This window comes from Rhea pennata, chromosome 6, assembly GCF_028389875.1.
Source record: "Rhea pennata isolate bPtePen1 chromosome 6, bPtePen1.pri, whole genome shotgun sequence".
NCBI classification, from domain to species: Eukaryota; Metazoa; Chordata; class Aves; order Rheiformes; family Rheidae; genus Rhea; species Rhea pennata.
Window position 1 is genome coordinate 37952383 of NC_084668.1, and position 12429 is coordinate 37964811.

A 12429-nucleotide genomic window follows, 5' to 3' on the forward strand; every position below is an offset into this window, starting at 1 on the left:
GATAGCTTGCAAAGCCGTACACAGCACGGCTTCACGGATGGATGGGGAGGGAAGGCTCGAGGAGCGACAGGGCCTTGAGCTGAGGATGCAGGGAAGTGCTCCCAGGGAACATCACTTTGCCTGGGGGCTGCAGCAGCCAAGGATCACTGCAGCTCCAAGGTGAATAGGAAGGACTGTGGCTGCTGGGTGGCTCCTGCAAGAGACACATGGCTCAAGATAGTGCTGGGAAGGGGGCAGGGATAGATGGGGAGGAACCAGGCAGGAGCAAGCTAGGGCAGCCCTGTGGCAAGCTGAGACAGAACAGCGGAGCAACACTGAGGTCTTCCTCCTCCTTTTAATGTACGTGGCTATTATTTACAGGGCAAGCTCACGGACAGTGTTGACGGCTGGTCTTTGCAGCAACCCAGACGTGTTTGCGAGGTCCGGGTGGAGTTCGGGCAGGGGACAACTAAAAGCACATGAAGTGCCAGGATACTTGGCTCTCCTTCACGCAGAGCAACATAGCGGGGAGGAGAGCCTTCACTAACCTGAACTCAGGTCTCAAGTTTCAAATCAGACTTTTGAGGGTCAGCACAACTACCTGCCCTGAGGCCCGCTCATGGCACGGGGGAGTGCGCGTGATCTGAGGCTCCGCATTGCCACGGCCAAGGCCACGACTGCGAAGGACAGCGGCAGACGCGACGTTTCTGACGAGACGTGCCACCGCAGCGGGGTCCTCCTCTGGGGGAGGGGATACCGAAAGCCTGTTGTCAATCCTTTACTAGTATTTCCTTGTGAGAGCAATAAACTGTGTTGCATATAGGGTGGAAGGGGTGCTTCATGTGTGTGCGCAATTAATCAGTCCTTCTTATTGTTTCCCTTACTCTTTAATTATGTCAGAGCGCTATAAATCTATGAGGGAAAAAATGGGAAGTAACTGAAATCAATGAAAAAGTCTTATGAACATGCAAAGTTATTAGTGAAATACAAGGATTTTAATTAAAGATGCTGGCTTGAAGCAAAAATGCTGGGTTGCCCTGATTGATCGAAGCTGCTGGTTCAGCTCTTTCCATCTCTCCCACTAGGCTCCCGCTCGCCTTTTTTTGCTCTAATTGGGTACTTACTGCATCGGCACCTTCTTTTCCTAAGCAAGATCAGCTGCACAAAGACTGTATAAATACAATTATGCTCAGGCCAAACTCCTGCACAAATACACAGACATGCAGCATTTTACGTTTGCCGATTGTTTATATTTCAGATTTGATTTAAAGCCTATTTGCCTTCTTTGCATTGCCTTAGTTGGAACTATATTTTAATATAGATTGCTCTCTTTTCCTACAGTTATGTTTCTTTAGGACAAAGTACATAATCTGTTATTTTAATAAGCTGATGTATTTAATTTATAAAAGTTTCAATTTCTTTTCATGTGTGAAGGAAAAAAAAAAACTTAATAGACATCAACAACAAAAGCAGTAACAACCTAAGGATAGATTTTTAAAATTCGAGTAGTAACTTCCACAAGTTTTGTCCCTGTGTGTTTAAAGTGGTTTACATTCTATTCAGCAGATGCCAAATGCCCTTTGGAAAACTTGTTTTTTTTTTAAAAAAAAAAACAATTTCCAACTTAGCCCATCCTGATACTGAAGCAAAGAATACCCTCTAACTTACGTGTCTGATATTAATATTTACTAATATTTTAATTAAAAAACAAAAGCAGATTGTTAAATGCATAATATAGTACCCTGAAATTCTCTCTTCTCTTCCCCTTAATGGGGCAGCTTATTAAAAGTTCCCTATTAATTGCCTTCTTATATACATAAATTTTCATTTCACATTTAGAGGAACATTAGACAGACTTAGATGCAGGTGGTGTTTCAGACAGATTTGAATATACAGAGAGAAAAATAGCTGGAAGGCAGCATAAGCAGCAGCTAGGTAGATGCTATCCATGCAAAAACAAAAGGATCCTGTTGTTTTTTTTCCCATATGTAATTTGAAATGAAAGACAGGGATTAAGATCTTTCAGTTTTTATCCTTTTCCCAGGAAAATAATTTAAATCTTATCTTGGGAGGGGGTCTCATTACAATTTTTTGCTTCAGTGGATCAATAAGAAATAAGAAATTATTAAAATGCAGCCATGCATCTGTGAGTTCTGCTTCTAGGAACAAAATATTTCGACTTTGGGCTGTAGTACTGTAGAACCATTTTCTTGCATAGGTTTGAAAGGCGAGCATCCTTCAATGTGACTAGGTTAGGATATATGCCGTTTTTGTGATACCATTCATCCCATCTCCAGCTTGTATCTAAGAATATCATTTATGAGCTTGAAAGTCAGGCATGTTTTTTAAAAAAAGTCAGAAATGAAGGCAGCAAAAGCACAACACTGCTTAGATTTTTATATTTTGAGTTCTTGTTCTTATTCTTTGCTACGAACAATTTGCAGAAAAACAAGTTTTGAAAAAGTACCCTAAAGGTTATGAAGAATTGGCTGTTGCCAGCCTAGTATCAAATCAATCTTTTCTTTAAATTTGACTGTTTACCCAAGGTGGTGTAAGGTGGGGGGAGGGGAGAGGGAAGCAAAGTGTGCAACAAAAATTAACTCGTTGTCCCTGATAATCAGAGGCTGCAGGGATCTAGACTGATAGTGTGCTTGAAGGGAAAGGGGCAAAGAGCAGCTATTTCAAATTAGATATGTGCGATCTGTGTATCTTCCTGGAAGTTAGATAACATACACCTTTCCACAGTTTTATTATTTTAATTCCACAGTCACGCCTTAGCCTGTCTCCGCTGTTCCAACTTGAAAGGGCGGTCGTCACAAAGAGAGAGAGCTGTCACTCCAGGAGCAAATCTACTGTACAGCTCTGCTAAGCTCCTGACTTCAGAACAACACTGCAGATAAGTTTTGCTCTCTCTGGTATTACTACGCTAATCCACCAAATCAGTTCACTCATCTGAAAGCAGTACTTCGTAGCAGTTCAGACCTCAGAAGCTGATCGTGCAGCATGGACTTCTGTAGCCACACAGAGTCCAGCTGGACTTACCAACTCTATATAATGCCGTAGAGGCCGGAGCCTACACCTGAGCCAGGATCATATTATCCTTATAATATATAATAGCCAAGGTATTATAATACTCTCTCATGAGCTAATCACATAATTGTTCCAAGGCCTGAACCCAAGTTTGTAAGTCTACCCAAGTTCTTAACAGCATAATTATTTTTAGTAGACCAGCAGCCCTCTCATTAGGAGAGAGAAGGAACCAGCATTAATTCTAATCTGGCCACGATATAAAAATCATTCTGCTCACTAAGGGTTCAGCTCCCGTTCCACTATGCAACTCAGTGTATAGCCTTCATGTAAGGAAGCTTTTTCAGCACTGACTTACTTGGGGCATTCATAAAGATTGCCAGCAAAGTAGGGAGATGTGCTAGTTCAAGCCAGGCCAAAGAAGAATCTGCTTAGTATCACTATACCTGGCTCATTAAACAGTTATTCCTACAACCTTGCCCTAAAGCATTTTTAATCACACCAGCATGTAAAGTCCAGCATGAAACAGTACTATAAGAACGCGTTAACTTTTGTGGAGTTTTAACCGCCACAGGCTCTTGCCAGCAACATTAACTGATGTTTCTGAATTAAAAGCAGCACCCTGCACGGTGCAGAGCACAACGGTCTGTGCCCCTCACGCCACCGCAGACAGGAGCTCAGCTTCGAATCCCTGCCAGTGTTTGCACAACATTCACGTCAAACTATTTGACGCTTCTAATTTCCTGTTATCTCACATCCCAAGCAGCCAAAAAGTATCCACCAAACAAACAAACAAACCCCAACAGGTATAGCTGCACTTTTTCTAATATTTTCAACAAAAAAAAAGATGTCATTGTGTCATCCTCAGTTCAGAGTTGTTTGGCGCACTGGCTCGATAGTGGTTGATCTGTCCCACTCATATCTACAACTGCTCAGCCAAGGAAACAAGCACAAGCTAGAACAGTGAGATACCAGCAACCATTTGATTTCCTAGGAAGAGTGACACCAGTAAACCCAATCAATTTCCACCACACTCAATTACAAAGAAAGAAAATGTAAAGGATACCTCTCTGCCTGTGGCAAGGAAAAGAACCCTGTAGGAAAAGACAGCTCTAAACTTTCTGCTCTTTCACATTTGCTAATGCTGCGACTGCGCTTCTGACTCCTTAGTGCCAGTGAGAACGGGCTGAAAGCACACAAAAAAGAAACTCTCTCGATGTAGTTCTCCCTCTTTGTTCATTCACTTTAATGCTCTCTGAATTCAAGACAGATGGACATTGTGACCAAGCCTTCATTTACTACTTCACAAAAACCCATTATTCTCTCTTTCAGTAGAGCTCAAACACCTTCTGAAGGAACCTTATTATAAAGAGGTACGTTATTATAAAGAGAACAATTCTGCAAGATAACTATTACTGCTAAGTTCCCGCTGAAATTAACAGAATATTTTGGCATCAGAAACCTTGCAGTGTCAGGCCATCCTTAAAAGATTTTGGGATCTGCCTTGTAGTTTTTTCTATTTTTGTGGGATTCATCTCAGTGTATTCCAAAATAACCATTAATAATCTCAGAAGTCATGCTCTATTTGCCACCAAGAAGTGAAAATTTTACTTTTTTGGGGTTTTTTGGTAAAAACATATGGAGAAAAACCTTAAAATATTTCTTAAATCATACTAAAGGCAGAATTTATAGCTTTCCTTTCCAATTAAAGAATCTTTACACCATTTTCAAGTCCCTTATTTCTCAGAGTCTTGCATACTTACAAGTCTGGCAGTGATTCTCTGTGGGTCCCCAGCATCGTCCAGTGCATGACTTGTGGCATCGCCCACCTTCAGGGCAGAAGAAAAGAGAGAGAGAGAGAGATTAGAAATTTGGCTTGCTTTCCTTCTTCAGCCTCCAGAGCCTGCTCAAGGGAAGAAGCCATTTCTGTCTTAGGAGGCTTCTTTTGCATTGCCCAGGTTGAAACAGCGCCTATAAAAAAAAGAAGTAGAAAAATAACCAGAATGGGTGTCAAACGTATACGAAGTTAAGGTACTTACCGTAGTGCTTTACAGCTGAAATCCCTCTCTGCTATGTATAATGACTAGAACATTTTAAAACTAAAAAAAGATGACTAACATAGGAGCGAGCAACAATTTCGTTTTCCAGTGCTATTAGGATAACGGTTACTCTGTATGTCCTAAGTAAGACCCTCTAATTCCTCCGTAAGAAAATGACATTCTCTGTGCTGGAGAGAATAAGCAATTTCACCTGACCAACATGGCAATAAAGCCAGCAAAGGAACAGGATTTTAGAGATGATGCCCAACAAAGCCCGTACACATGCCAAGGAGGTTAGTCCCCCAACAGAAAAGGAAGCCAGAGTGTTTTCATCATAAACTGCAAACAGAGGATGAGGAAGTGTTAGCAACAGGGCATGCCTTTATAAACCACCTTGTAATTAGGGACTTGAAACCACCTGGGACAGAGGAGGGAGTTGAATTCACACCTTCCATTTCAGGGCTAAATGCTAAGCACTGAGCAAGGAAAGGGAAAACAGGCAGGGCTGGTCCTGGCACATTCTCCTCTAACTGACATAAGCACTGCTAAAACTACAAGCAGTCTTTATCTCTGCTCTTTTTACCACAGAACCCTAGCCTTATCTTTGATTTAAGTTTTTCATTTGATTAAACACTGAATACTATTGAGAATCTATTAAGCAAATTTCCACATCGAACCAGATCCAGAAGCTGAAGACAACAAGAACCTTTCAACCTCACAGTAGCAGCCATTGCTGTTAATACTGCCCCATTACACTCTGCACTGAATCAGATACTTTCCACGTGCTCTAACTCTTGGACGCACTGTTGGTTTAAATGCAAAAAGGTCTCTCAGCTGAGGCTGAACCACCTCAAAAGAAAACATTGCTCCTCTGCTTGCAATGTACTTATAACTAGGATATGTTAAAAATTTGAGCAAAAAAAAAAGAGTTGTTACTATTGTGTAAAGTTGGACTTTATGTCACTACTTCTTCAAAACCAGTGTTCTTCACTCTGATACTTGCTCAGCATTGATGGCACTATTGATTACGTGTGTGGTAATTACCCACTGTGTGCCAACTACCTTGTTAAAACTATTGGCTCTTTGCTATGCTCGTGTTCATTTAAAGCAATTATACTTGGGACTCGTTGTTGCTGATATCACCAGCCCATAATTTGCTGTCACATTCTGCCATCTGTTTATTTAGATTACAAATGCATTATAACTACATAATGCAAACTCATTCTGGCTGACGGAGGGACTCCATCTGGCATGAATAATGCAACTTTAATCAGTAATAGTGATTATTATTACTATTAAGAGGCTACTGTAGCCCTGCGCAGAAAGCTAATACATCAAAATTGATTTTATAAGAATGGAAATTTAAGGAGGAGGTAAGGCAAACAGCAAAAATGAGGAAGAATTTTCACAGAAAAGCCCCTCGGTAAGATACAGTTTGTTTGCTGGTTTGGGTGCTCACCCAACTGAATAAAAATCGCTCCCATGAAGTGGGTTTTACAGACTGGCTGTCCCTGACCAACAGGGCAGGCAGGAAGGGGTAGGGCCCCGGCTGCTGCGCGTTCAGACAACCTCTCCGCCCCTGCCTTAGCTCGCTCGCCGCCTGAGCATCGCTGACGATCTCTGAGAAACGGGGGAAGCTGGGGAGGAGGCTAAAACTGCTGGCAGCAGCACCTCCTGCTCCTGCAAGACTCTGATTCATGCACTGTTCTTGCTTATAGTCAAATCTCAGACCACAGTTAGCTCAGGGAGTCTGAAGGTTAGGGAAAAAGCTAGGAGAAGCCTTGCAGCTGGATACAGGATAAAGCATTGCAGAGATCACTGGTTAACCACTTATTCCCAAAGGAATAAGGATGCTTCCTTATTCAGAAGGAAGCATCAGTCTGGGTGTTTCTTCTCTTTCTGTCCTGACTTCTATCTGCTCTGAAACACGCTGAATGTACTGGGCTTTCTACTGCAAATTTATATAGCCAGATAACACGGAGGAAGAAACTTCAAGCATCCCTGCAAGTGACCTCTAACTATAGAGGCCTCCTACACTTCTGTAAAAGCTATACTTAAAATAAAAATCTTTGTATTTGAAAATCCTAGGCTGATCCTCGGTATGCAACCAAAGACATACTCAGTCAACTCTACTCATCCTGGAAATAAAAGTGATCCAGCATCTTCAAAAGTCATTGTTTTAAAGAATTTTAACTCACATGCCTGCTTCCTGGTACATGACTTTGTTTGGCAGTGTCAGATGATCATCTGCATTTAAATAGAGATATTTAACAATATAGCAAGGAAAGGCTGCCAGTATTCTTTTTTCTCACTGGGAACTCAAAGTGTCTGCTTCATTGTTTTCCATGTTCTCAGCTGTGCAGAAAACAAGGAGCTGAACTTGTAGGCAGCACACCTGCGAATGACATTATTAAAGTCTTTTTGAAGGTCAAATATATTGAGAATTAAAAGCAAAAAACAAACCTTGTCCGAACAGTGTGTCTATATTGGTTTGTTTGTTTAAAAAGAAAAATAACTTTGCTCTCAGTATGAAATGGTCCAGGTTCTGCCCTCACATAACTCAGTATTTCACCTGTTCTCTCCCACCCTAATAAGGACAGATTGCTACCCATTAAAGATCAGCTCTCTAATTCTAACACAGAAGTAGTCCCGCAGATAAGTAGCCAGGAGCATAAGAATCATTCATGTGAGGAACTGTTCTCTGGATTGTATCTAAATGTCAGGTTTAAGAGATAATAAATTTTGGCCCCAAGAATGATGAGGTCCTTAAAATAATTGTACTGCTTCTCACATAGATCTTTCCTCATATATTTCTTCTGGTATGTTTCCAAGTTACTTGTTTCAACAGCCATCACAAATAGGTTGGTGGAAGATGCAATTTTTAGATTGCAGTGAGTCAAACACAGATTTGAGTGAAATTTTTTTAAAACAATTCTTTGCATAAAACAGGCTATTCCTTTTTATTCTTTGTGTGTCCAAAATACACCAAAACCCTCTCACACACAGAAACAAGTTCTAAGAGAAATAACTAATGAAGAAATGTCAAATCATGAAAACTGTAGGAGTGTTCTCCCTTTTGTTTTAATGCAACAAAGTGAATAAAATAATAGAATTCCTTCCTATGATTCTTCCACTAGTCCTTGAGATCAAAAGATGTTGAGCGTCTTAAAGTCCTGGGGGCAATCAGCAAGACCTAAGAACACTTAGCAATAGTTAAAAAAAAAAAAAAAAAAAAAAAAGTAAAAAAAAGCTCAAACCTTCCAAAAGGAGAAAAATCCCACCTGTGACAATTCATCACATTATGTTCTTCTTATAATCAAATAGTGTCACAAGTTGCTGGAATATGGCCAAACAAAAACTTCTGAAGGACAATACCTTATTAGTGCTACCTCACCCATTTGCTACATTCTTGTTCATTAGCAAAGGCACAAAAGAAAAAGGGAAATTTTCTTCCCTAAGTGACATATGGAAAGGAAAAACCTGGAAAAGTCTGCTGCCGTTTATGGATGTGATGCCAGGCTACCCTTCTGCTCCTTAGCACCAGTACTGCTTCAAATACTTGATGACATTTTACTCTTCAGAATGCAGAGGAAAGGGGAAGGAGGTAAGAGGAGGCTTACACAATTTTTACAGGGTTTGTTATGAAATCTAAACTTAGAAAGGGCAGGTTCCTATTAGAACATGTGAATTAATTTTGCTTTGCCAAATTCCGTGCAGAAAACTGATGGCTGGACGCCTTGGCACCTTTTCCCTTGGCTGACACTAACGCAACGTGCCTTCATCGCGGGGTCTAGTGCACGGTATCACCGTTACAACACCCAATACACCGTTTTTATCTGTGGGAGGCGCCTCTGCTCTCCCAGCCGGCAAACGTCACCAACAGAAAATACTCGCTTGCTAGGTTGGGGATGACCAAGGTTACTTCATCCTCATGCTACGCTGCAAATTGAGAAGGGCTTTCCTTTGGCTCCAGACTGACTGCATTATTTCAGGAAGACCAGTAAAACCACGAAAGATTAAGTTACTGACAAGGCAAGAAAAATGAAGCCTTCCTCTTAGCTCTAAGCTCAGCGTAGTGTGGAGACGAATGCTGCCTCTTCCCCACCAGCAAGCCCCGCTGCCTTGAGGAGACTACTGCCAGCAGGAGAAGGAAAGCAGAAGGAAGAGAAGAAATAGTCTCACTTTGCACAAAGTTTGCATTTTAGATGGTTCCGAGCAGGTTAATAAATCATTAATAAACATTAGTATGTCTATAACACACTGATACTGAAATGTGAATAAACACAGCAGGAGAAAGGGACTTTGATGGTTACAAGCCGTGGTTATAAGCAGCTTCTTTGTCTAACAGTCTAAAATAATTAACTATCAACATATCTATAAATCACTTATTAGCTTCCATAAGCTACTTATAAGCTCATCCTTAACCTAAAAATTAACTCCTGTAAAAATGCTAGAGACACCGTGCAGGTGTTCCTAGATATAAATTGCCCTAAGGTCTACAAAGTTTCAGGTATACTCTGCAAAAAGAATCCTAGTCTTTTTTTTTCCCCCATTGTTTAGACGTGGCATAAGGTTTAAACAGGGTTACATGTTGTTTTCCTAACAGTTAAACAGCAGCTAAAATTTCTTAGTTTTATGTATGAAAGATAAATTTGATAGCAAAATCAAAACACAATTCAAACACCACAGCAGAGCATTAACAGGAAATAAAGATACTATTGTTGTGATGAATTGTTCTGCCTTTATCAGGCTGCAGTGCTTTCCCTGTCCCTGTCTGACAAATCCTATTGTCACACATTTATTCATTCACACTTCTTTGTTGAGCAAAAAATCATTTTGCATTTTCTACCAGCCCTGTGCTAGTCTTCAGATCTATTCTATTGATTTGAAAGTTAATTACCTAACAGAGAGGCTCACACTTTTCAGGATTTCCTTTCTTTATGGCAGAAGGGACACGCCTCACAAGAGAAAGTAAAACATTTTGTAAAAGACTCCTGCAGAAATACTTAGGACTCATCTTCTCTCCCTCTCAGTAGAAGCATTACTGGATATACAAATCTAAGGGCCAGATCCTCTACTGCGGTAAAACGCTTTGCTTTCACTGATTTCAGGTGAGTCCACCTCAGGGTATGTCACCAAATAGTTTTCCAGGATAGGATTAGTCCCTGAAAATCTTTTTTTCTTTTTTTAATCTGGGTAAATGGCAGCACTGCAGCTGACCTTCCACGTAGTATTATTGCTGCTACCCCAAAGCCTTCACGCCTAATTGACATACCTTGCCTACACATTAAAGGGCTCCCTTTATCGTGAAAGCTTGCATAGGAATCACGGCGACCATCCATCCCGTGGAAAAGCACGGCGCCTTTTGTGGACGCTACCGCTGCCCGGCAGTGAGAAGTTTTCCAGAGCCCACCCCAGACGTCCTTAATGCCAGATACGGGTATCGGCAAAACCTCTTTCTGCCTGACCGAGAGGTCGCCTTTCCTGGTGTGGTTTCTCTGAGGGCATCTCCCTCCCCAGCAACGGTCCCTTGCGGCTGCGTGGCCCATTTGGGCCCCGTGACGGCGAAACTCTCTAACCATCCTTTCCACCTCCAGTCTGCCATTCAACCCCATTCAACACCTCTATCCACTCATCTTCCTCTACAGATAAGGAGAGACGCACACAAATGGAGAGGGACTCAAACACAGACAGCTGAAAAGAAACTAGCAAGGGAAATATGTGTGTGAAATGAAAACAATCTAAGAGATATACCCTGAAAGACAGGCAAAGCGAGAGATAGGGGGAGAGCGAGAAGCAGAGGCGGCGAGGAGGGAGCAGAGATAAAGCTGCACCAGCACTGAAGAAAACAGAAAGCCTGATACCAAGAGGGGATGCATTTTCATGAGTAACGCGTGATGGAGGCAACCCTGGCGTGCACACCGGGGACGGCAATCGGTTGAGAACTCTGAAATTACAGAGTATCGCTAGATACGCTGGTGGCAGACAGCTTTGATTTGGAGCAAGATTGGCCACCAGAGGTAAAGGAATAAATGGAAAGTCAAGGAGAGCATGTCGGCAGCACCGAACGGGCTCAGGCCAGTGAATTCATATTTATCATTGACAGCTGTGGATTGATAGGAAGCTCACTGTGACGTTACTATTCAACTGCTACAGAGAAATGTCTTCAGGCCACAGTAACGACTCAAGAAAGGGACCTGAGGCTGGGGGCAGGGGGGAGGAATGAAGACACTAGTTATTTTTCTCTGCCTGAAGCAGACAGCACTTGTTAGGCTGTATGACTCGATACATTAATTGGGGGCTTAGTCATCCACACAAAATAAAAACCTTCACATATGACATAGTCTAAAACTCTACACTGATTAAGCAATTAGGAGCTATTAATTATCACTGCTTTTAGCTGTTAGCACAGAGCAGTGCAAGTGAATTCCCCCCCCCCCCCCCCCCGCTGTGGGGGTGAATTGTTTTCAATCAGAATCAAATGCATTTCTCAACACACACATAGGGATCCCAAGCAAATTGGGAGACACAGCCAGAAGGCTAGAAAGGTAGGTCAAGCTACACCTGCCGCTTGGTGGACTCATCAAGAACAAAAAGCCCTCAGGAATCTTTCTTTGTAATCATTATTGTTAAAAAATACATTCCCTTCCAGTAAGTCACAGATAAGCGCACACATCCCCTGAAGACTAACATATAGGGGCTGGCAGGGTATGCAAGCAAAGCTACTCTGGAACTGTCAAATGCAGCCAGCTCAGAAACAAAACTTAAAAACCAAGATGTTTAAATATCAAGTTGTAACGCTGCCTTACTGCATCCCAAGGGACCGAAGTACCAAGCTTGCACGGGCTTTCCCCAGCTGCCTGCAGGTTTTCCTCCTGCGTACCAGCACCGCTACCCTGCTACAGGCTGTTCTCTGCAAGGGAGAGAGCCTAAATCATCCACCCATCCCTCCCGCAACAAAGCAGGGCCCCTAGCAAGACAGCTGGACCCAGTCCACCGCCACTCCTATGTTCCTACCCCTGCACCCAGTGGCGTGGTAAGGGAAAGGGGCACGTCTAAAGATCAGTCTCTATCTCCAGGTCTATTTCTGTATCTGTCTGGTGATTACTTGAAACTCAGAATTCAACAGAAGGAGTAGAAAAGCCCCTAACTCGGACCAACCTTAGCCTGGCAGCGAGGTAGTTTCCACTGGGAGGTGAGACAGAGGAGATACAGACTTGAATGCCCTCAAGGCAAAGGAGAAAACTGAACCCTGCTCTCCCACATCCTGGGGAACGCCTGGAGTTACTGAGGTATTTCACAAAAGGAGAGAAAAACCTTTCCCTATCGAGGAAAATTCAGAGTGAGGGGAAACCTGCTCTGGGAGGGGAAAGCAGATGAAACA

At 42.3% G+C, this 12429-nt stretch overlaps 1 protein-coding gene across 1 annotated transcript in view; it reads right to left on the reverse strand.

The window, feature by feature from the left end:
* The window catches only part of ERBB4 (erb-b2 receptor tyrosine kinase 4), a gene marked incomplete at its 5' end in the record, with an annotated part of 449003 nt that overhangs the window by 184480 nt on the left and 252094 nt on the right, over positions 1-12429 (reverse strand). The window contains one exon of the mRNA XM_062579354.1: positions 4770-4835. Within this exon, the coding sequence (XP_062435338.1) occupies positions 4770-4835 (66 nt within the window). The remainder of the gene's footprint in view (positions 1-4769; positions 4836-12429) is intronic.